Raw genomic sequence first — 26,551 nt, forward strand, 5'->3', positions numbered from 1 at the left:
ACAAACTTACTTTCGGATTTATATTTGTAGAGAACCCTTGGCGCGCGAACCCAACTTTTAAGTTGGTCCGAATTTTATATTTTACATAACGGAACCCCAAAATAAAACACAGAAATAAATTGAAAATATAATATATTCAAATCAAACAATATAATTAGGCGTGGTATAAGTACACTGACGAATTCGCTAGCCTCAACGAACTGACAGTTATGAAAATGACTTGAGGCGTCACTGTCATTCAGTAGTTTGACAACTAAAAAAATTGACATAAGCTGTCTTTCTGGCGTTAAGTTTAAAATAGTAATTTTAAATAAGCGAATAATAATAACATTATACAGTTTTATCAGAGTCAAAATATAGTAATTTTATTAAACAGAAATACAGTAGCAAAAAGATAAAATCACAAGATAAGTTTGTTTAGTATCTTAGATAATTAGGGGCGAATTCACAATGATTTTGGGAAAAGTTGCGCGCATATTATACATACATATGGTTGTACGCACCTACACACTTATAACCTGTTAAGGTGATCCATAACTGCACACTAGCGCCGCCATCACATGTTTACCTATTTCTTGTGTTCATTAGCGAAAACTAAAAAAATCCTCTTTCCAAATTATTCTACACTAGATAAAGGAATTTATTGTTCTCAATCACGCAATGTAGTCACATTGTCTACTAAACAGAAAACGGTGGCCACCAAAATCTTCACAGTAGAGTGAGAAACTATAATACCTACCACGCAATGAATTCCTTTACCTAGTGTAGAATGAGATTTTTTAGTTTTCGCTAATAAACAAAAGAAATTGGTAACAATTTGATGGTGGCGCCAGTGTGCAGTTATGTATCACCTTAAAGCGCTTCTCACCCGCATGCTAGCGTCAAACGCGACCGTCACATTTATAAATTTCTTTTTGGCACTTAACCATTATCATTGCCAATATTTTTCATTTAAATATTGGTCTTATGGCACAATAATATTAAAGATTATGACAACAATCGATAGCATTCAATTGGTTTATTCCTAAATAGCCGTTACTCATTTAAGTTCGCGTTAATGACTAGGGTATTTAAAAAAATATTATTTTTATAAATATTATATTATATTATGACTTTTTAATAATAAAAAAAAATAGCAATACACGTGTGTCTACCATCAAGAAAGCAATGTATTTATATATAATTTCCAAATTGCATATGTCGATCTAGTTTGAAACTTTGTTTTCGAAAAATTTTATTAGTCATTATGTGTAACGAAATAAAGTAACCAAAAAAAAAAAAAACTTAAAAACATGTTTCAGATAGATATATAAACTTTGAACACCTTATAATATGCAAAAGTAATAATAATTTAGATTATTACTTCAACAAGAATAAATGATCTTAATTTATAAAATATTTAAAAAAGAAATCATCTAACAATTAAGTAATTAGATATATAAATTGTTTATAACTAAACTTAAGCCAGTTGAAAATATAACATAGATTGCGTGACCATTTAAAAAATGTGTGGGTATTTACCACGGAACACAGATAACATAGAAATGTGAACTAGGCATGTCGCGTGTCAACGTTATGCGATTAATCGCCGACATCGACTTCAGAAGGCTTACCATCAACTTTTACAGAACGATTCCAATGCAACTCAGTTCAATTTAGGAACCTAAAATGAATCGCATTCATACTAAAAATTAAGTCGATGGTAAGTGGTTCGCGTTAAGAGACGATGGTAAGCGCCCAGAGCAAAGAATTTGTAATACTAAACTAGAATGTTTAACTAAATTTCGTGCCCAATAGGGAGTATTACTGCACATTTATCCCGCTCGAGTACAGCACTGTATGTTAGGTACACAAAAGCTTTGACGCCTTTTGCCATGTCGATTAAAACGTTTATTTTAGAGTACTTTATTAATCCTTTCATTATGTAAGCATTCGTTTGTGAAAATATACAACAATGTAGCATATTCGGGTGCAGACATATTGGGAAGAATCGTTTTCCATAAGATAAAAAAAATTCGAAAGCTATGGAAACACCTCACGCTGTAAAATTTTCGAGACAATAAATGGTCGAATAGAAGCTCAGAATATTCACACGTGAAGACTTATTATTAAAATATGGTCTTCATACAGGTAAGATCTTCAGTCAAAATAAAGTTTATATTAGTTTATGACCACAGTTGACCAAATAATGCAGAACATAACCTAAAATAGTGTTATTATTTTCAGGATAATCCACTAAATCCTTCTTTTTTCCTTTGAACTCGCATCACGATTACGTAGAAGGTATTTTTGGTCGTAAATCTGCAACGATATTGAAAATTGGCGCTTTTTGCCTCCATTGGCAACGTTTGTGTGCCTTAGTTGTACCAGTAGCGCCATCTGCGCTGAGCTTTGCGTAATATGCCGTTATATATTATGATTCGATGTGTGCGTTTGGCGACGCCTGTACTGTTGTAACTTTGTCTATGACACTTCCATGTTTTCTGTGTTCCGTAGTCTGTGGTAACATTATATTTAAAAAGTTATTCAAATTCCCTGTATCGCAACGAGACTCGATGGCGCAAAAGCTTTTAAAATAAATTTAAAAAAGATTTATGAATCTAAAAAGCATCTTTTTTTTTTAAATCAGTCTTTTTTACATTTATTTTCGAATATTTTCATAAAATTTTAGGTTGATTTGCTCCATGTGGCTTTTACAAAATGTCATAGAATATAGTATGTTGTCTCTTTTTGTAAATATATTTCAATATACGCGTGACAGAGACAAAACAAAATTTCAATAACAATTTGTAGCTAAACACATTTAAAACCTTAACAATATAATTAGCCCTAGATAGAATCGCGTGATTTCAAAAAAACACTGTAATCTATACTATTATTATAAAGAGGTAAGCGTTTGTGAGTTTGTGGCGGGTAATCTCGGAAACTACCGAACCGATTTCAAAAATCCTTTCATCATTGGAAAGGTACATTATCCAAGATTGCTACAGGCTATATTTTATCTCGAAATTCCCACGGGAGCGAAGCCCCGGGCAACATCTACTTTAATTAATAAACACGGCAATAATTGTCTATTTGACTAGATATAAAATAAAATGCATATACGTAAATAACGAAATACAATAATTACATGTCACTTTAATTGATCAGTTTTATTGATTACGAGACTGATTATTATTAGGGTCTCATTAAAGTATATTAGAAGGATGGTTCGCAGAGCGTATCGGCAGCTGCGGCCGCGCTGTCATTACAATTTTTCAAATTTTAACAAAGACAAAAATAATTTTTACTATACGAATTTACATCAATTACTCTGTACTGTGCTAATGTCAAATTTATGAATGATTAAATTTGGAAATGATTCCTTCCTCGAGAAAATCGACGGATTGTAACGACCGCGCGGCCGCGCTTACGAAACGCTCTGCGGACAACCCAGAAATGCTTTTTGACTCCAAAATCCTTGACTCATCTCGTGAACAGATGCTGCCGGGGGAACTGTTCAGCCCAATTTTATTTCAATAAATTTTATGCCAATCATTTGTTTTGATTTTTAGCCTATCAAAAACCATCAACATACGCGTGTTGCCGCATTAATGACGCGAATCTATTTGGGGCATAAAAATTACTCAAACTTGAAACATGATTTTATGACTTAAATATGTTAAAAGCCACCACCGTTACTTTAACATATATATCTATACATTATATAATGTAAATGTATGTATACGCTTAACTATACATATATGTATATATAAATTAATTTTTACGTATTATGTTTTAAACTTAAAAATTATAGCTTAATTTGACATTTCTTAAATAATCGTATGGCGTCCGACACGCGTAACAAAGTGGGGGGAAAAAAAGACGAAATCTGCTATTTTTCATCACGCATATTTACATTCACTTGTACACTCTATTGCGATAGATGTCTGTGAATGCACAAGTATATTTGTTAGACAAATTAAAACAACCCCCCCGACTTTCAACATTCATTTCGCTACAACTTTTGAACGGCTTAACCGATTTTGATCAAACATGTCTAAGAATCACCGCAAAAAATTGGTTATCAAATTAAAAAAAAACGCAAATCGATTCACCCGTCGATGAGCTACGTACGTCTGTGTCTCGCACACAGACAGACACACTCAGCGGTCAAACTTATAACACCCCTCTTTTTGCGTCGGGGGTTAAAAAAACTGCCTAATATGAAGCGAAAGTTATCTAGAATCAGGTTTTAATGGTACAACAGTTTCATTATAAATCATATTTGGGTTTTCCTGAAGCATTTTTTGTCCTTCTTCCACAGTGGCTGCTGCTACCGGTTGCTTCGTTTCTTCTGTAATGTAACAGGTAATATTTGTGAAATAATTTATTTATTTATTTTACCAAACTTAGCCTAACAGATAACAAATTCTAATACGACACGTTAACCTTTTAAATTATTTATGTATAACATATTCAAAGACGTTATTGTGAATTCATTCAGATAACAGGAGAAAATATAAATTTTCTCGGCCACCAAATTAAGCCGTTAAATTAATAGCGTGACACGGACCTTATATCATCTACAAGCGGCCCGCTCCGGCCACGCTCGGGTATAAACTTATTCATTCATTCATTTCTTCATTCCTTCATTCGTTCATTCATTCGTTCGTTCATTCGTTCATTCATTCGTTCATTCATTCGTTCATTCATTCGTTCATTCATTCGTTCATTCATTCGTTCATTCATTCGTTCATTCATTCGTTCAGTCATTAATTCATTCATTTATTTATTCATTGCGATAGTGCAGCTTAAATATTATATCCTGTAGCATATTATATATGAAACTGGGTAACTATTTACTGACTGAAGTCACTCATTGTGCAAGCGAATAAATGAATCTCATAACAAATAATACACTTCAAACTTACTCTAGTAAAAACTAATGGAAATACGTGCAATATTTTTTGAGTTTATCGCGAACAGACAGACTGAGGTAGATGACTTTTAATATGTAAGGATTATATAATACGTAAGGTTATACAGGGTTACTGGTATCTAACGCTAACCTTCCAAAGGCGCATAAGGTACATAGAGACTAACATCTTTTGTTCTACGACTTTTGTTTAGACGTAATAAATACATAAATTTTCCTTTTTTTTAGTTTTAATCTAGTTTCTATAAAACGTTAACTCTATGTTCGATTCCGCTACATAACGCTACTGTACTGTCTCGTGTTGCTCGGCTATTACATAGAGTTGAGATGTGTAGAATCGCAAATTAGATTGTATTTTTTTTATATGTTTTGTATTTATTACGTTTAGACCAAAGGTGTTAGTATCTATGTACCTTATGCGCCTTTGGAAGGTTATGCGTTAGAGTTAATTTCCACAAGCTTTTATTGTCGTCAGAGAGATCTTGTGGCGATTGACGCCTAACAAAAAACCCACGCCCTTGCTGTAAACCGTTCCCTCGTTGGGAGCCAGTCCTGGTTGCACCATCAGATCATGCCTATCATAATAATGCATTGTCATGGAAACTGGAGCGACGTGGGAAATTCCAACTCTGTAGGACAACTGGAAGTGGGAGAAATCTAATTTGCAAGATTTGATTACAGACAGACAATGGGACAGGTGATACTAAACAAAATCTTGTAAAATATATGTTTTACCTTGATCAGTGTTGCGTGCGAGTACACGGAAGAGTGCCGCGTGCGCGGCCGCGGCTGCGCACGCGCTCAGCGCCAGGAGCCGGAACGAGCCGCGCCCCCCCCACCGCGAGTACAGGACCCCTCCCACCAGAGACCCCAGCGCGAACCCTACACATACATTTATTATTTACTAGACGTTGCCCGGGACTTCGCTCCCGTGGGAATTTTGAAATAAAATATAGCCTATAGCAATCTCGGATGATGTAATTTTCTAATGGTAATTTTTTAATATACTTATATAAAATTTTTGTTACACTGCTAGCAGATAATTTTATGTTATGTAAAATGTTTACGTCCTAACTAATATTATAAATGCGAAAGTAAGTTTGTTTGTTAACTCTTCACGCTTTAACTGCTCAACCAATCTTCTTGAAATTTTTCATACATACAATTCGAATTATGGAGAAGGACATACGGTACCTTTCATCCAGGAAAATTAACGCAGGCGAAGCCGAGGGCAAAAGCTAGTTTAATATAAATATTGACGTGGGAAAAGTACCTGTGAAGTTAGAATTTCTGAATAAAATTCCCATGTGAGCGAAGCCCCGGGGCGAAGCTAGTAACTTTTATATATGTCGCAGCAAAATGGTTAAAATAGTAGTTCAATCAAACAGTTCACGCGTCATTTTTACTTTTTTCATTAAACTTTTGGACACCTTTAAAACTGAATCCAAGAATAATCGCCCAAGAAATTACAAAAACTTTTCCTATTCAAATTACATACTTAACTAATGGTCACCCTAGTTTAACCAGTTGGCTAAGCGTCGTCTAGCTGTAGTGTTGAACGTTGCAGTCAACAAGTCGGCTAAACGACGTATAGCCGTGTGATTGAATGGCGTTGTTTAGTCTAAGGGCTAGCTGTTTGATTGAACGGCTATTTTAACCATTTGGCTGCGACATATATACACCATAAATTTTTAATTATGGCAAATAATAAAATGGGGCTATCAGTACCTATTATTGATAATATGTGCACAGTTAAACCATAAAAAATCGAAATCCAAAATGTATCCATAAAGAACAATAATAATTGGTAATATAATACTTAGAGTGCGCCACCTGACTACTGCGCTTCATAGTAAAGCTAGGCTCAGCGCAGCGGTTCACACAAAGTCGACTTTCATTGAGAAATTCTGGCAATTTTTTTTATTTATTTATTTTTTGCCTATGCCGGGGTCATTGCACGCGAGAGCGAGAGAACACGACAAACTATGAATTGGAACAATTGTAGTTTCAAACGACGACCATTAATTCATTGATATTTTGGGATAAACGCAAACCTCAATAACTTTGGTGATAAACGATAATATTAAATTTTGATTACTCACATTGTATTAATAAATTCAGATTCAAAATTCTTTATTCAATTTAGGATGATATACATCACTTATTGACGTCAAAAAAATTACTTAAACTAAGTCTACTGCCGGCTTCCAAAGCGCAGGTGAAGAAGAAGCGGCGCAACAAACTTCACCGCAGCCTTATAATAGGGTCTGTAATATTAAAAGCCTTTAATTTTTTTGGCATAATTAAAAAAAATATGGTGTATATTAAAATGACTGGGCAGTATACATACCTAGGCCGTCGTCCATACCGGCGACGACGCCCTGCACAGTGGCGGAATACCCGGCCGGCGCCACGCGCGCCGCGTACCCCACGATACACGAATAACACAACGCGTATGTCGGGCCTTGCATTACTGACTACCGACAAAAGTTAGACAGGGTGATCTCTTGTACATTTAAATTGTTTTATCTACATGCTCAGTCGACGGCACTGAACAACTTTTCGTAGTATGGGAGCAACGTTGAAATCGCGAAAACAAAAATCAGCTGATGCATACATTTTCCACACGTCAAGTATTTCATTTTGTATGGAACAGCTGATTTTTTTCTCGCGATTTCGGAGTTACTCCCGTACTAGAAGTTGTTCAGAATCATGGACTGAGCGTGTAGACAAATTATTGCCAATGTATTAAAAGCCCCCCTGTATAGACTGTTATAATAATAAACGACATAGGTATATATATATTTATATTCAAATAGTCCTTCTGAAAAATGGCTCCATGATGCGCTTGCGACCATACTTTGGATTGCAATAAAATTGACAATAATATATATAATATATTAGGACAAATCACACAGATTGAGCTAGCCCCAAAGTAAGTTCGAAACTTGTGTTACGGGATACTAACTCAACGATACTATATTTTTATAACAAATACATATATAGATAAACATCCAAGACCCGGGCCAATCAGGAAAAGATCATTTTCCATCATGACCCGACCGGGGATCGAACCCGGGACCTCTCGGTTCAGTGGCAAGAACCTTACCACTGCGCCATCGACGTCGTCAAATGGTTGTAGACTTACCTCAATAAACACTAAATGCCAAGGATTTTGAATGAAGGATATTAACGCCATTCGAACGCCGTAACAGAACAGTGAAAAAGTCATCGTGGTTCCGTACCCCCAACGTTTTAGAATCTTACCTGAAAATATTAATAGCATATTTATTTTCCACTAGATGTTGCCCGTAGCTTCGCTCCCGTGTGAATTTTGAGATAAAATATTGCCTATAGCATTATTGCATAATGTACCTTTCTAATGGTGAAAGAATTTTTGAAATTCGTTCGGTAGTTTCGGTGATTACCCGCCTCAAACATACAAACTCACAAACGCTTACCTCTTTATAATAATAGTATAGACATACTCCTGAGTAGCTTTTGCCCGCGCCTTCGCCCGCTTTTAATTCGTGAGTCCGCTAATAACTCATTATTGTCGATATCTCTGGTTATAAGCAATATATCGCTATGAAACGTATACAAGATTTTAAGTTAGACCATCCGCAATACAACTGTAAAACCGCATCAAATTCCGTCCAGTAGTTTTTACGTTTTGCGCGAACATACATAGCCAACTTACAGTTTAGTGATTAATTGAAATTTATTAATAATTGTGGACTATTTAATAATAATTGCCGAAAGTCGTGATAAATGTGAGAAATTAATCACATTTGTCGGTGATTATTAATAATTTAATATAATAAATGAGACTCTACAGGTTCCTGTGCGATCTCTTTCTAAAACACACGATCTTGAATGATAAGTTGATGTGATTGATACAAACTGAATGATTTTACGATGTTTATTGTTAAGATTCAGATAATTGATATGAGTGCACGCGATCAATGATATTTGTGTACTTGTTACATTACGCCGCGGCGCATGTAATGCTGATACAAGTAAAATCTACTAAATGTTTGCACTGTACAGTTCCCCTAATTTAGATATAGATTTCATATAGTCTCTTTAGCATTATTGATTTGAGGTGAAACTAAATAGAATCTTGTAAAAATATAACAAGTAACTATTCTAACGCTATTATAAGACGATTATAACGCTGACGATGTCGCGGGTAAACAGCTAGTCGGGAATATTCTAAATGCGAAAGTAAGTTTGTTCTTTACCTCTTCACGCGTTATCTACTCAACCAATCTTCTTGAAATTTAGTATATAAATTTTAGAATATAGAGAAGGACACAGGTTACCTTTCATCCCGAAAAGACTGTTGTTCCCGTGGGATTTGCGTAAAATCTGTATTCTATTACAGGTGGCGCTGAATGCTAATAACATTAACTTTACAATAACAACGCTAGATGGCGCTGCGCTATGAATATTTTATTCAAACCCTTTTTAATACGAAGGAAAAACTACTCTCGAGCGCATTTAAAGCGAAGTCGCGGTTAAACAGCTAGTATATATAGAAGCGGTGGTGGTGTAAAGGTTTAGACGCCCGTCTGTGGATCGAAAGGTCCCAGGTTCGAATCCTACTCGTTCCATATGAGTTACCTACAGCTACACCAATCTGAGTCATGTATAATAGTTCTCATAGACCACCACTTGCTTCCGGTGAAGGGAAACATTGTGAGGAAACCTGCACACCGGTTGATTATTAACTTGTGTGTAAAATGGAGAAGACAATAGCAAACCACTCGATTACTAATGCCAAGAAAGTTGTTGTGTGTGTTTCATACCACGTAATGACCACGACCCTCAGCCATGAGGAATACGACAATGAAGAAGAAGATACTATACCAGAGAAATGGAAAAACAACAATTCGCCCAGGAAACTTTGCCCTGCGACCACAACGCCCTCTATGAGTTTAATTTTGCCCGTGTGTCCTGTTTCGTCTGCTAAATCCTCTAAAAACCTGAAAGTGAGAATCGGAAGATTAATGGCCTGTTATATTTGTCCACAGCTTGCTGATAAAGTGTCTGATCGTCTATAAATATAATAGACTAGATGTTGCCCGGGGCTTCGCTCCCGGTGGAATTTTTAGATAAAATATAGCCTATAGCGATCTTGGATAATGTACCTTTCTAATGATAAAAGAATTTTTGAAATCGGTTCGGTAGTTTCAGAGATTACCCGCCTCAAACATACAAACTCACAAACGCTTACCTCTTTATAATAATAGTATAGATATACAGTATAGATAGCGTAAAAATTGTGTTTCACGACATCACGCTGATTATCATGCGTCGAATTAATCTTTAATTAATTTAACTAATCATCATCATATCGAGTGTGATATTACTAACAATGTTGTCAGATTTTATTAAAGTCCCCTAAAGGCATCTGACATGACATTTACGACTACTTACCGCCATCTAGTGGCAGGTAGTCGCATACACACTAGTGAACTAAACTGTCCACCAGTGTGCAGGTTTCCTCACGATGTTTTCCATCACAGGAAGCAAGTGGTGGTCTATGAAAACTACTATACATGAGTCAGATTGGTATACAAACTCGTGTGGCACGAGTAGTATTCGAACCTGTGACCTTTCGATCCACATTACACCACCACCGCTTCATTTAACTATATAATTGACATTGTTTTGATCATGTTATGTTATCATGTTATCAAGATAGATTTAAACTTATGAATGAATAAATAAATAAATGTTTTATTTCAGTAGATTCCTAATAAGACTCACCAAAACATATAGTATATGATGAAGCTGTCAAAAGTGCCGGCGATAACCGCAAATGTGATGAACAGTAGGACCCTAGGTATTCTGATGACGGCCAGCAGAGCCTTGCCGGAGTCGTCAGGGCTGGACAGAGACGGCAACTGCCGCAGGACGAATCATATCATTTATTCAGAAACTAGTCGTTTACCCGCGGCCTCGCTCGCTTAAATTACCCTCGGGAACAGTTTTTTTCTTAGTATATGGATAGTTCGAATTATCTGTTATTACCCTCGGGAACAGTTTTTTTCTTAGTATATGGATAGTTCGAATTATCTGTTACTGTTGAAACCGGTTTTGTTTGTAAACTTTATTGCACGAAGAAAACACATACAAAAAAAGCAGGGAAATAAAGAAAGAACGCATACAAAGCCGGACTTATCCCAGAAAGGGATATTATTTTTTAGGTTTTAGTTAGATAGAACGCATTTTCCCTAGTTAGAACTAGTATTTGCTAAATGCCTTTGTTAAAACTAGAATTTAGCACTGATATATTTAATTTTTAGATAAAACTAGTTGTCACTTCAAACTTTAGTAGAATTTAGAAAGGATGGTATGAATTTGTAAAAGAGCTTTGAGATGAGGATATTGATACTTGTTATTAGCAACAACTAAACTATCGTGGCATTTTGAGTTACGAAGTCAACCATTTTTCTTACAGAGACACCTTTATGCTTTGAGAACAGTTTTAACTGACTCGCTTCGGAAAAACGCGTGTTGTCTAGTATGAACTAGGCATAACTGATATTCAATTTTGAGCATTAGTTAATTCTAGTTTTAACACAGGCATTTACGACATCGAAAGGGAGCTGAGGGCACTGGCGGTGAGGGCTAATATGATAGCTCGAAGATTTGCACGTTGCTCGAAGGAAGTGAAAGTTACACTCTTTCGAGCATATTGCACGTCTTTTTATACATGCAGCCTATGGGCTACATACACGCAAAAATCATACAGCGCTCTCCGCGTCCAATATAACAACGCATTCAGGGTACTGATGGGGTTGCCTAGATTCTGTAGTGCATCAGGGATGTTTGCAGAAGCGAAAGTAGATTGCTTCTACGCTACTGTGCGGGAGCCGTGTACATCGGTCGCTGTTGCGCAGTCTCACACGGAACTGGGCAGCAGTGACTGATGGATGTTTTGTGTGTGTGTTTTTTTTTCTATTTCTATTTACTAACAATATGTTAAGGTTTCATTGTTACTAACAAAAAAATGGACTTATGGTCTGAATAAACAAAAAAATTATTTTATTTATTTTGTAAAAACTAGTTTCTAACTAAAACTGGTTTTAACTGTAACATATCCATCCATAGCGCATTTAAAATACACACAGCGCCATCTAGTGTTTTCATTGCAAAGTTATAAAACGTGCATTGATGAGTACATAACGCGTGTCGAGGTAACAAACAACCTTACTTTCGCATTTATAAAATTACCGACCTTCACAGGCGCTTTTTCAGGTCAAATTTTATATTATACTAGCTCCGCCTTCAGGATAAAAAGTAGTGTTATTCCAGATTATATTCTACCCGTGTACCAAATTTCATAACAAGCCGTCCGGTAGATTTTGCGTGAAAGAGTAACAAACACATGTGGCGACATCTACCACGCCACATGCACAACGCCGCAGATGTAAAAAGCGGACCAAACGCAAAGGATAACAAGCCACATAAGTGATCCACGACTCTACGGACAGATGGCACTACGGTCGACTCGCTACTAGAAGCTAACAAGCCTAGACCGCGCAGACAGTGCGTTTTCGATGGGAAGCATATATATACAACCTCCGACATGACACCGTCGTCGGAGCCGTGCGGTTCTCCAGGCGCAACACCTAGCCTGGCGGGAAGATCTTCCCTTTGTGGCGGTCGAGCATGATAACCTAGCTCCCGTTACACATACATACATACACACATACATACACCTATATGTCGCAGTGTTCGATTAAACTACTGATAGTTGGCGCTGACGCCATCTGGTATGTAGTTTGTTAACTGATTTGATTCAAAATAAGATATGGTAACACTGACATGTGACAGATTGTCTTTGGTAGAATGAAAATATTCAGTTGTCAGTTCAGTTAGCGAAGGAATGAAATGAATGATTGAACCGTTTCATTCATTGGACAAGAGTGGGATTAAAATCTTGTTCGATGGGCGTTGTCTTCTTGAGATTCACTTTGCTCTGGCGCTGTCGTGCGGAGTGGTTGTGCCGTGTGTCTTTGAGAAGTTAATTGTGTAGTTAGTGTGTGCACACAGATAGTGGAGACGACAGTTATTGATTTAAGAATAGCGGCTGTGAGGTTAGTGAGGGAATACAGCGGTGTTACTTTGTTATGGATTCCCTGTGATGATACGCCAGGTGTTCTCTCACTGACCTTAATCAGTTAGAGAACACGCGTGTGGTGTTCGTTGGTGTTTAATTGTGATTGGTTAGTTAGCACGGTGGGTCGTGGATCAGTAGACGTAAATGGCTGTCACGAACAGACCCGTGCGGGGCGGGGCACAGATCCTTGCCGTGGTAGGTAGGGTTTTGCCTATGTACTCGTAGTATTTGACAGTTAGTAATGGATAATGATAATCCGCAACTATCTCAGCAATCCCTTTGTATTTTGAACTGTAACTTGTGGTAAGAATTCTAATGCCTATTCATTGGAAGCCGTGCGCATTATTTTGGAGAAATACCCTCATCCTGATAGTTAGCTAAACAGAAAGTATGAAGCCCACTGAGTCGGCCATGTTATTATTGTTTGTGATTTAACCTGCGGGGTCATAGCCTATCGTTTTAGGGTTACATAACCCTCCTTATTTCCTCCGTTATTACGTCATATATAATATTTAGTCAAATATGATACTATTTTCTAATGTCTAAAACAAAATTTTATATCGAGCTTGTGTGACAGTGATGTTTTGCGACGTCACGGATTTTGGAGTCCAAGAGCACTCATTAAATATACTATTGTTACCTCTTCACGCGCTATCTACTCAACCATTGAAATTTTGCATACATGTGGTTGGAATTACGGAGAAGGACATAGGATTCTTTCATCGCGAAATAATTACTTATCCCGTGGAAAATTTACGCGGACGAAGCGGTTAGTACCAACTGCTAGTACCAACAACTACTTGGAGAAAAGGTCTTCACCTGCGCTTTGGACGTCGGCAGTAGAATAAGTTTAAGTAATTTTTTGACGTCAATAAGTGATGTATATCATCCTAAATTGAATAATTAATTTTGAGTAGCCTATCGTGTTTTACTCACAGTCAATGCACGACAGCTGATCAAATCGACAACTGTAGCGCCGATGGCGACGAGGAACGCGGGCGTGAAGTCCTTGCGGCCGCCGGCGGAGCGCGCGTCCACGAGCCACCCGCCGAGGAGCGCCGTCGCGCCGTACCCCGCCGTGCCCCACGCGCGCTGCCGCCCGTACTTAGACCCCTCGGAGCCTTCATGAAATTAGTTTCGTGACACTAGTTTCATCACTCCAGTTTCGTGACACTAAATTCTTGCGACTAGTCTCATGAAACTAGATTCAATGACACTAGTTTCTTGACACTAATTTTTGACACTATTTTTATGCCACTATACTTTCATAAACATGATATGCATTAGACTGAAATTAATTTTATACCACCAATTTCATAATGAACAATTCAATAAACAGTCCGCAAAACAATAAAATTGGACGCCTTGAAACTTTTATCGTGTCTTTGCGTCGAAATTATATAGTTATATATAAAAACTCACCCAGAACATCAAAGCAGACAGCGTCACCGATACAGTTGGCAACATTAAACGCCACTGTACCAACACACATTAGCACAACGAACGCCCAAAATGTCGCAGTCATATAAAAACTACTTTCCTCTTGATTAATAACTAAATCCTTCGAAATATTCTTCGAATCATTTTTAACATCGCTCAAAACATCCGTATCGCTGACGTCCCTTTTTTTTCTAACATAATCATCGTAACACAACAAATTGCAGTCTTTCAATGGAACACATGTGATCTGTCCTTGTTCAACATCCTCGAAATTCATGTGTAAGAGCGAGCAAGACTCATTGCTCACGGCTCCGCCTATGTAAACTGTGTTCACGTACGTGGAATTCGAAAGATAAAATTCGAATCTATCGTCGTGATTGGTGCAATTCCATTGACAGGAATACTTCTCTAGGGAAGTGCTATTATCGTATTTTTTCACATGTATAGTGTCGTTTAAGCTGTATATATATTGTAGTAATGGTTGTTCTGTAGGGTCAGGAGCTGGTAAGAACCACAGGCTGCAGTAGGACCCCGTCATCAACGTGATGAGGAGCATAAAAACTAATTTTCTGTGCGCCTGAAATAAAAAAAAATTTTTTTACAAAAATGTAATTTTTGTCACAAGCTTTTATTGTCGTCAGAGAGATCTTATGGCATTTCACGGCTGACAAAAAACCCATGTCCGTGCTGTAAACTGTTGAGGGAGTTCCCTTGTTGGGAGCCGATCCGGGGTGCACCATAATGTCATGCTTATCATAATAATGCCATTGCCAGCAATTAGAAGTAGGAGAAATCCAACTTGCAAGATTTGATTACAGACAGACAAGCAAATGTCTGTCCCTATATGTATAGGGACAGACATTTGCTTGTCTGTCTGCTTAGAACTTTAAAACTACGCAATGGATTTTGATGCGGTGTTTTTAATAGATATAGTGCAATTCAAGAGGAAGGTTTTAATGTATAAATGCATGCATAATATTTCACATGTTCCAAAGCTTGGGGCGCTAGTTTTATATAAACGTATTTATATTTTAACAAGTATATTTGTTAGACAAATTAAAAAACCCCCGACTTTCAATATTCATTTCGCTACAACTTTTGAACGGCTGAACCGATTTCGAACAAACATATCTAATAACCACAATTAGCTATTAAATAAATAAAACAGCGCATCCGAATCGATTCACCCGCTACGATGCCACGTACACAGCCAGACAGACACATAGCGGTCAAACTAATAACACCCATATTTTTGCGTCGGGGATTAAAAAAAAACAACTCACCGGCCAGAAATCCACGACATACCCGAACAGAGGCTTAGCCACAGCCCAGAGGAGGGGCAGTACCGCGGTCACCATGCCCATGACAGAAGGCGACACCCCTAACTGCTTGCCAAACACATTCATTTGTGGGAGCAGTGGTCCCAATGCTGGAAAAATATATAAAACTAAATTGGCTAGTTGCTTTTTACGACTATTCGAAGGCCCTTATATATTATTAGAAGCACCAGTTTAAAAATTACTGTGAAAATTACAATACTTTCAAAGACATGACAAAAATAAGATCGAACATTTTTTGACTCGTCCAAACGCTCCGTACTAAATGACACGAACAAGTGACGTCACAACGTGCGAAAATGTTCGCCAAGAAATATATGTTTGTTCGACAGCTGCATTATTACGTTTACGGTGACGGCTTCTTAATAAAAGTTGTTACAAAATTTTAGCTTTTTATGATGGTCGAGTTTGTTTTTATAATTTGATACTTTTTGAAAATGGACTTTCCAACCAAGTTTAAATCTTCGTATAATGATCCAGCTGCATTCTGTGAATTATCACAATGATCCTAAATATGTATATCTGTTTCACCTATATCATAGATATTTTTTACAATTCTCTGACCCTGTCAACTACCCTATTTAATGTTGTGGATAACAGAAGCTGAGACATTCCTTTGTCATTACAAAATGTATCTCTAAAGCTATAGCTTTATTTGTTTGCTTTGTATGTTTGTTTGTTACCTCTTCTCTTAATATTTATATAATAAACAACAAACAACAAACAAACTTTCGCATTAATATTATAATAAACCTTGGCACGTTGGCACCATCAATCACTTCAGCTAGAAAAGAGCTAAGGATTTAAAAATGGCGTGATAACCGCTAAGATTAGTATAGATTTTGTATATTTAGCTTTTAATATATTTTTTGACGACCTCCGTGGCCTAATGGTCATCACGCCGGACCGCTACACTCGAGGTCCCGGGTTCGATCCCCGGTCAGGTCAACATGGAAAATGATCTTTTTCAGATTGACCTGGGTCTTGGATGTTTATCTATATATGTATATGTTATAGAATATAGTATCGTTGGTTTAGTATCCCATAATACAAGATTCGAACTTACTAAATCAATCTGTGTAATTTGTCTCTATATATTTATAGTATATATATTTGACAATTTTCAATGATTTTATTGAAAACTCTATTAATTTAATTTAATTTATTAAAATTTGTCATTTTTGTATAATGTTGTAAATTCGTCCTCTTAATTCTTAAACAATCTATCTATATGTATATATAAAACTCTTGCGTTACTGAGTGACTGATTGACTTACTGACTGACTGACAGACAACGTACACCCGAACTAACTGGGCGTAGGAAGCTGAAATTTGGCATGTAGGAATCCAGTGCAGGGGAGCACTAAGGATTTTTGGAAATTCTACCCCGAAGGGGGTGAAAGGGGTGAAAAACTTTGTGGATATGTGAAAATTCTGCACCGTTGAAGTTAGCGACTTGAAAATGGATTTTGGTTGTTGACAGATTTTTCTGAAAATTAACCCTCAACCCCTTCAAAATGGGAGTGAAAGATTGTATGGAAATTAATAAAAATTTCAAAATAAAAAGCTGAAAATTGGTAAAAATACTCTTAATCATTTTTCTTAAAGAATGACCGAGATTTTACTATGAAATTCACGCGGGCGTAGCCGCGGGTAAAAGCTTACTAGCTTTTACTAGCATATAAGATTTATCTTATATATCATTATGTATAAAACCTAAATTTACGTCAATGGAGAAAAGGTTGCGGTGAAGTTTGTTGCGCCGCTTCTTCTTCACATTTGAATTTGAATTAAATTCTCTTTCCAATAAAAAAGTAAGAAACTTCTTCCTCTAGCAATAAAGATGGCTTCATTCTTAAAAACAAATTTCATTTCGTACAAATTGTACTTTTTTTTATTATTTACTTTAATTTTTTTAAATATATATTTACAAAAAAATATAATCCTAAAAATATAAAATATATTCCAGCTCGTCGCCGCTTGGAGGGGTTCCAAGAAGGCTGGCAGCATTACCCCTCTGAACCGCTATGGCGATCCTCTGTGCAAAGTAACTGCCCGCCCTTGGATCGCCCGTTACCTCACGGAGACGCGCTGAAATCTCAGTCAAAAATGATTTTGCCTCGGGACCCCATGAGCCCATGGGGTCCTTTTGTTTTCTTCACAATGCACGTTAACCTTGCGCTACCTTAGTTTGTGCGTTGAATTATTTCCTTTCAAATACTTGGTTGACTGGAATAAATCCCTTTCTGGGATAAGTCCACCTTTCTACCGCGTCCCACAATACCCGTTTCTTCCCACAATAAAGACTTTACAAACAAACAAATAATATTCACGAAAATACCTTAAAAAGTCTATTTTATTATTGCTGTAAATTTATAATATTGAAGCGGTGGTGGTATAATGGTTAAGACGTCCGCCTGTGAACAGAAAGGTCCCAGGTTCGAATCCTACTCGTTCCATATGAGTTTGTATACAAATCTGACTCATGTATAGTAGTTTTCATAGTCCACCACTTACTTCCTGATGAAGGAAAACATCGTGAGGAAACCTGCACACTGGTTGATTATTAACTTGTGTGTGAAATGGAGAAGGCAATGGCAAACCACTCAAATAATAGTGCCATGAAAGTCGTTGTGTGTTTCATTCCACGTCCCTCAGCCATGAGGAATACGACTATGAAGTGTAAAATCATAAAAAGACATGGTAAGATTGTTTAGTTTGTGATAAACGAGAAAAAACACATCGAATTAATTACTGAATAAAAGTCAACTATAAAACCGTCATTTCAAAGTTTGTTATCTAAATTTTACACTCATAAGCATCGATAAACATCATCTCAACACAGTCATATAATAAAATCTCAATAAAACCTTATGGCTTTACTACACTAACAGCAAACAGAGGGCGAAGTGAGCCGCAGCCCGCAGCTCACACAGCAATCACAGCGCGGCGTGGTTGTCGTCGCGTCACAATGAGACACTGTCATTGGCTGGACACTGTTATTGGTTCAAAATTCAAAAATCTTTATTCTTTATCAGTAGCAGGGACGGGACCGCTATCCCTTTCACGGGTTTTGAAGGGGTTTTTGGAATGGGTTTGGTTTCGAAAGCCGTTCGGTGCTGTAACCCGTTCAATTTGCTTTGGTAAGCGCTATATCACCGACTACAAAACCCTTTCTTTGAGGTAAGTCTTACGAAGGGGTTGCCCGTTCAGATAGCAGGCTAATTTATGCTTTAAGCTCAGGCCATACGGTCTTAATTTGAATAAATTGCAATGTACAACAAATACCTACTAAGCGCGTGCGGTAAATCGGTGCGTATAATAACGCACCGATTTACCCGATTCAATGTGTCGTTTCATGTCTTTTAGGCTCTTCACACACGGAGCTACGCAAATTTGCACAGGAGCGGGGTGTGATGAAAACCCCTCTCCCCCCGCAGGCATTTAAGGGGAAAGCCGAAAAGGGTAAGCGCTATAACGAACGGGTTACCCCTTCGAAAGACATATGGGATAGTCATTGGATTGGGTTAGCCATTGAACAGGTAAGACAAGAATATGGGAAATCTTTTCAAAGGATTAAGCAAACGAACGGCTTGTCCGGTCCCTGATCAGTAGGATAACGAAGGTAGGTTGGCTGCGTCTCACTGCGATTTAGTCGAATCGCAGTGAGTTAAAAACGGTTCCCTAGTTTTAAGCATACAATTTTATATCATACTTTAACATGGCATACTTTTACTTGTCATAATAATAGTTACGCACAATATTAATTTGGCATAATGTTTTAGGCCACCATAAGCATAACAATTTTAAAGCATATTGAATGCTTATGGGTATGCTTATGCCCAAGGGCCACCCCGCCGCACCATGCTGCACTATAGCTTTATGCAAATCAAAATTATGTTAAAATACATTAGCCTAAACTATAATTATGCTTATTGAAAAGATATGCCAAAAAACAAGTATGTCAAAATATTATTGCGTCAAAAAAATTAAATTAGGCTAAAATAATTATGTGGAAAAAAGAGATCCCGTTAAATACACTTAACGCTCGATTTCTACTTACAATTCTAGATTTCCCTTGCAAAATCTTGGTATAGGTTTCATCGCGATACGTTGCTTAGAACCCGATATATCGACAATAATAAGTTATGAGCGGGCGAACGACATAAACGCGGGCGAAGTCGCGGGCGAAAGCTAGTTTATACAAACTTTTAAAACTAACTTATAAAACTTAAATCATAAAAACTTAACAAGAAGTTTTTTTTTTCACTGTTAATTTACCAATTGGTGTACATAAACCGAAGAAAGAATCGCTGAATATTTCTAATTCCTAACTAATATTATAAATGCGAAAGTAAGTCTGTTTGTTACCTCTTCACGCTCTATCTATTCAACCAATCTTCTTCAAATTTCGCATACATGTAGTTCGAAGAACGGAGAACGACATAGGGTACCTCTAATCCCGGAAAAATAACTGCTCCCGTGAGAGATCACGGGCGAAGCCGCGGGCAACAGCTAGTACGAAATAACGGTCACGTCAAGTTTATCTAGCCCACTCAGGGGGCGCCACAGAAATTTCGCCCAGGGGCCTGTACCGCTAATGCCAGCACTGCTGAAGCGTGTAGGAAATTGGTATTAAAGTAGCTGTCATTGCCAAGGCCCGAATTCACCCAGCACGGTGACTTCCTATCATTACGTATGTGGCGAATCGACAATAATTCGATTCATACTTCCATACTAACATTACAAAGAGAATATATTGATACGAATAAAGTACAAACTATTTTGATAAAATTCGGCACAGAGCCAGACGAAACGTTCGGGGGGGCTTACTGCTTTTTTTATGGTTTTACCCGAACAAAACCGGGTGTAAAACAAAGTCGCTTCCCGCTGCCTGTACCTATTACATGCATAGACAAAAATTAACGGGTTTTGTTGCGGTCTTTTTTATGGAGTGTTTCAAGAGGTTTGTTTAGTTGTAATTTTATTTATTTTTATTTTATTCATAAGGCACACAAACAGAATACAGACAAAAAAAAGAACGTAATTAAAATCGTAAATGTAACAAGTTAGAAGATACATATAATAAAACAGTAGAAAAAAAATCCTGTACATTGAATATATTTACATAATTAAACAAAATTAGGCGATAAGAGGCATAGTAACGGAGTAAGAATTTGAAAAAAAAAAAAAACTGTCTGTTTTTCTATATGTCTGTCTGTACACACTAATCTTCGGAACTACTGGACGGATTTGTGATGAAACTTCTTTTGTTATATAGCTATTAAGCCTGGGCAACATATAAATGATTTTGAATGACCTATGATGGAACAGTTAAACTATAGGGAATATAGAAATGACGACTTATCAAAAAAATTTAAGTTTGATGAGCAATTTCTGTTGAGATATAAAAATCGAAGATCTCGAACACCTGATGTAGACCTATGATGGTACAGCTAAACTATAGGGCATGTAGAAATGACGATTTAACAAAAATTGTTCAGTCTGATGAGCATTTTCTGTTGAGATATAAAAATCGAAGATCTGGAACACCTGAAGAAGAGTCATAACAGTTCAGCTGAACTATAGAAAATATACTTTTTCAGTCTGATTAGCATCTTCTGTATGTATAGGTATCGGTACATTTGTCTGTACAATTAAATTTCTCAAATAGTTTTGACTCCTTACCAAAAATTGTCCGGCCACGCGAACGAAGTCGCAGGCAACAGCTAGTAAAGAATATTTACATAGATACATACAAGATACGCGCGAAAAACAATACCCTTCGTTTGTAGTCGGGTAAAAAGGTAATTCTTACGACCATAATAACACTGCATTTGGGTTTATTAAATGTGTGTAGACTATCTTATCACGACGAGTCTCGCGATGATAAATTTATATGATGCTAATTGTATCGGCTTTAGTGTTTGCATTAATTGATTGTAAAACTTCACACTGTGGCGAGCCAGTTCTGCCGAACTTTAGCGAATTCCATATACATTGCCGGTTTTCCATTGCGGTAAATAAAAGCGGCGGTGGTGTAATGGCTAAGACGCCCGCCTGTGGATCGAAAGGTCCCAGGTTTGAATCTCACTCGTGCCACATGAGTTTGTATACCAATCTGACTCATGTATAGTAGTTTTCATCGGCCACCTTTTCCTTCACCGGAAGGAAAACATTGTGAGGAAACCTGCACACTGGTTGATTATTAACTTGTGTGTGAAATGGAGAAGGCAATGGCAAACCACTCCATTAATAATGCCAAGAGAGTTGTTGTATGTGTTTCATTCCATGTAATGACCACGACCCTCAGTCATGAGGAATACGACTATGAAGAAGAAATAAAAACACTTATACAAACTATACAATGTCAGTGCATTAGAGTCGGCGTGTGGTTAAGTACGAAGTTTGGGAATTTGGCAACTAATAGTAAAATCTGCTTCTAAAAAACGTTTCCATACCGTAACTCCTTAAATCTGTCTGTCTTTATGTCCTTAAAATATAACATAGTATTTTTATATCGATCTTCACTTCTTCATAGACGTTTTCCTCATGGCTGTGGGAACGTGGAATGAGACACACACAACAAAATTCTCCTACTTGCAGTTGACCTGCAGAGTTGAAATTTCCCACGTCGCTTCAGTTTCTATGACAATGCATTATTATGATAAGCATGACCTGATGGTGCACCCAAGATCGGCTCCCATTGAGGGAACTCTTCAACGGTTTACAGCACGGACATAGGTTTTTTGTCAGGGGTTAAATGCCACAAAATCTCTTTGGCGACAATACAAAGCTTGTATCAAAAAGAAAGGCTTGTAAAAAACTTGCATAAGTATACTATTTTGTTAAATAAAGTTATTAAATCCAAAATCTAGGAGAAAGTAATCTCTTTATTTCAAAATATTATTATACTTTATTAGCTGCGCCCCGGGGCTTCGTTACCGTGGGAATTTCGGGATAAAAAGAACCCTACGTGTTATTCCAGGTTATATTCTACCCGTGTACCAGATTTCATAAAATTCTTCCAGTAGTTTTTGCGTGAAAGAATTGCAAATATACACACAAATACATCCTCATAAACTTTACATATATAATATTAGTACGATAGGATAGGATTTAGAGTATGTCCTTATAAAAACAAGTCTTACATTAGGAATTGGATACTTCCATACTAATATTATAATTGCAAAAGTCTGTCTGTTCCGCTTTCACGGCTAAACCTCTGGATCTGATGAAATTTGTTATGCATATAGTTAAAGGCCCCCATTCTAACATTGGTTACTATTTTTTCAAATATCAATCCACAAATGTCTATAATGAGGGCTACAATCATATGTGTTTTGCTGGGAAATTCACATGGGCGAAGCTGCAGGCAAATGCTAGTGTCCTTATAAAGGCAAATCTTCTATCAGTAATCGGATACTTTATAAAAGGCTAGTAGTTTGTAGCTTTGGTAAATATCATTTAATTTAGAATATGACATGAAAAAGTGCCTGTGAAGGCCTAATTTCTGAATAAATGATATGATTTTGAATAATTTTTTTTTGAGAAAATCTAGGTGTGTGGATCTACCTCTGAATAGGAGCACTTCATATCCCCCGAGGATGTCGTAGAAGGCGACTAAGGGACACATAGGATTGGCAGGTAGTCAATAGCGTCATCAAAGGGAGTTGACGTCAGGCAGCTGGCTGGTTATATAATTAAAGTTATTTTAAAATATTCTTTTATCTAAGTGTCAGTGTCAGCAAAATAATAAACTTGAAAAGCAGAGTTAACACCACATACCAATAAAGGCACACTCCAACTACCACATATCCTGGGCAGCTGTTAAGTATCAATGGCATTCCCAAGGAGGGTATACGTAAGGAGTCTGATTGTAAAATCACAGACTTTCAAAACTTTAAGGTTTCTTGGTTAGGGTATACGATAGGTGCACACTTTTTGGGACTAAATTTAGACGATTTTTTAATGTCCTATTCAGGGCTTAGGTTATACTGCCTATTATTACTATTGTATCACCATGTACATCCCTTAAGTCATATGAACTTTTCTGCTGCATACGATATTTTCGGTGTTATAATCACTTTTCCGTCAATGGTTCTCAGGATTTAGTTAATATTTTTTAATGATTTTGACCAGTACCATTTCCCTTCAATACTTATTTTTTATAAATAAATATATTAGGACAAATCACACAGATTGAGCTAGCCCCAAAGTAAGTTTGAGTCTTGTGTTATGGGATACTATCTCAACGATATTATATTTTATAACAAATACATATATAGATAAACATCCATGACCCGGGCCAATCAGAACAGAAAAAGATCATTTTCCATCATGACCCAACCGGGGATCAAACCCAGGACCTCTCGGTTCAGTGACAAGAACTTTACCACTGCGCCACCGAGGTCGACATGATCCCAGTGGCTAGAGAATATCATTAGCTCACTTTTGGTCATGTAAATTTTTCCTCTGCGGGTTATATATCCTGGGATAAAAGTTTATTTTTTATAATGAGAGAGGGAGAGATAAATTTTGAAAAACTCACCAGCGAAGAAGAAGAAGAAATGAATCTTAATAGGCAATAAGCCTTTGTTAATCTTGAACTTCATTTTAAAGAACTGTAACAGCAGCTTCAGAAGTAAATATTATTACACACTTCTGTCATTTAAGGAGGTCAATATCCGACAACAATTATTTCAAGTCGCGACCGCTTTGGAGAGCCTTCACAATTTATATTTTACATTGTATAATTGAAATAACGCACGAAACAAAGGGAAACTAGCACAGCTGACGATCGAAAACCAAAACAAACAAGGATTTTTTTCTTTTTACTATTATGTCAATGTCATGAATATGTCACAACTCCTTAGATATAGAAACTAGTTATCTCTACTACCAGATTACGCGTATTGATGCAAGGAAACGCGTAGATCATGGTCCAATTTTGACAGGCGTCTTAGTCTTATATAATTTTTTTAGAAATCTAAAAAAATAACTAAAATTCTATAATAGTCCTATGTCGCAGAAAATTTTAGAGGAAAATAAAGTACATAAATAAAAAATACAAACGTGTTCAAAATATGTTATATAATTTCTAACTTATTATAATACGAAAATTCAGAGTGTGATTTGTTATAGACTGACTAATTTCACATTACTACATCACTAACTAAAATGCCTGGCAAAACGTTCACCACCAAACTGTCATTCGGTTCTGTCGCCAAACAGGAGCAAAGACATACGAATGCTGCTAAATGGAGCACCCACACTATCGCATCAAACCACATTCTATCGTGATCGGTGACAGTATGGAGCCGGAATCAAAATTCATGCACTAACGTCTTGCGCGTACGCTTTTTATCAATACCAGCGGTCTAGTAGTAGAAGTAGTGTTCTATTGTCTAAGGCCACAAAAAATAAAAAATGACAAATGTCAAAATCAAACACTGACACTGGCATATCAATTGACACTTTTATTTTATAATTCGTAAAAGACAGCTTACAGCAATAGGAAAAATAATTAGGTAGGTAGGCTTACATACTATGTATGTATGTCACAGACATTCAATATTTACAATAAATTAAATGTGCGTAGTTACGTATACAACACCTACCTATTAAGAATAAAAAATATTACATAAATTTTTATGATATATCCCTCATTCATCCCATGCACTATTCCGCATATTTATTATACAAAATCAGTGATTTACTATCAAATATGGATTTACCAGCAAGCTGACTAGGCTGAAGCTTAGGGCGGCAGATTTTAGGGCTGTAAAGGAAATAAAAGTCGTCTAGCTTTGCCCGTGGCTTCGCCCCCGTAAATTTCCCACGGGAACAGATATTTTTTCTGGATGAAAGGTACCTTATGTCCTTCTCCATACTTTAAACTACATGTGTACAAAATTTCAAGATGATTGGTTGAATGCATAGTGCTTGAAGAGGTACCTAGTAAATAAACTTACTTTCGCATTTTTTATTTATATTAAATTACTTATCAACGTTTGAGTTTGGCTATACAAAGAGGAAATGTCGCCAGCCTTCTGGGAAATTTATACTTACTTTAGTTTTAATTTTAGGTTAATTTAGTTGTTCTATTATTGTGTATTTTTTAATACGTAAATAGGTTAGTTATAAACAATTTATATGTTTAATTAAATAATACTGTTAATAAAAATACTTATCTAAATGTTATTCTAGTTACATTTGATTTGTGCTGGTTTGAGCCTAGGTTGTTTAATAGCGTTCTGCGTTCTCCTTTCAAGTTTTATACGAATGCCATGAGCCATGAACACCAAATTCGAATGACCTTCGAAAACCAGATACTTTCATGTAAACGGGGACCTAAATACACTGGGCAATTTATTACGACGAGCGCCCACTGTTAGTTGACCTCCAAATATGCAATATTCTTGTGGACGAACCTCGCATAATTGTTTGGACGAATTTATAACCGTGAATAAAAAGTATAAAAACCATTATGTACAAAAACATCTGTAGAAGGCCAAGTTACGGTAGTTCTCTTGTCATTGGAGTTAAAAATAGAAAAAAAACCGGTTTACATTATAAATATACTTTTGCTATTTATAACTCGAAACAACTCTCACGACGCGGGTCAATGGTGATTTTGGAGCCGCCAAAACTATACTCACTTAACAAGACTGACCAAAAATGAGAGTTGTGTTCTCAGGTGTTCGCGTGGTGGTTAAGCAA

The 26,551-nt window shown here is 36.7% G+C and overlaps 1 protein-coding gene across 2 annotated transcripts; it reads right to left on the bottom strand.

Moving 5' to 3' along the window:
• Nucleotides 1-115: 115 nt before the first annotated feature.
• LOC128682514 (uncharacterized protein) lies at nt 116-24,628 on the bottom strand. Of its 2 annotated transcripts, XM_053767250.1 has the most exons (10): nt 24,381-24,628; nt 15,776-15,921; nt 14,475-15,069; nt 13,989-14,173; nt 10,694-10,830; nt 9,791-9,906; nt 8,067-8,185; nt 7,269-7,395; nt 5,654-5,800; nt 116-4,336 (listed from the first exon to the last, which is right to left on the bottom strand). In XM_053767250.1, exons 1-10 carry the CDS (start codon nt 24,442-24,444, stop codon nt 4,218-4,220), a joined length of 1,755 nt encoding a protein of 584 aa, XP_053623225.1. In that variant the 5' UTR covers nt 24,445-24,628; the 3' UTR covers nt 116-4,217. The 2 variants fall into 2 exon arrangements, with proteins under 2 accessions (XP_053623225.1, XP_053623227.1); XM_053767252.1 differs by lacking the exons at nt 116-4,336; nt 5,654-5,800 and adding an exon at nt 5,843-7,185.
• Nucleotides 24,629-26,551: the final 1,923 nt, after the last annotated feature.

The sequence above is a fragment of the Plodia interpunctella genome, chromosome 30, assembly GCF_027563975.2.
Source record: "Plodia interpunctella isolate USDA-ARS_2022_Savannah chromosome 30, ilPloInte3.2, whole genome shotgun sequence".
Taxonomy (NCBI): Eukaryota; Metazoa; Arthropoda; class Insecta; order Lepidoptera; family Pyralidae; genus Plodia; species Plodia interpunctella.

What these genes read in the sequence shown, in the direction of transcription:
- LOC128682514 (XM_053767250.1), bottom strand. Translation starts at nt 24,444, where the DNA reads ATGAAGTTCAAGATTAACAAAGGCTTATTGCCTATTAAGATTCATTTC. An exon ending in TGTCTGCTTTGATGTTCTGG is followed by an intron (nt 14,174 to 14,474) that starts GTGAGTTTTTAT and finishes AATTTCATGAAG; the next exon opens with GCTCCGAGGGGTCTAAGTAC. An exon ending in GTTGTTTTTCCATTTCTCTG is followed by an intron (nt 8,186 to 9,790) that starts GTATAGTATCTT and finishes TAATATTTTCAG; the next exon opens with GTAAGATTCTAAAACGTTGG.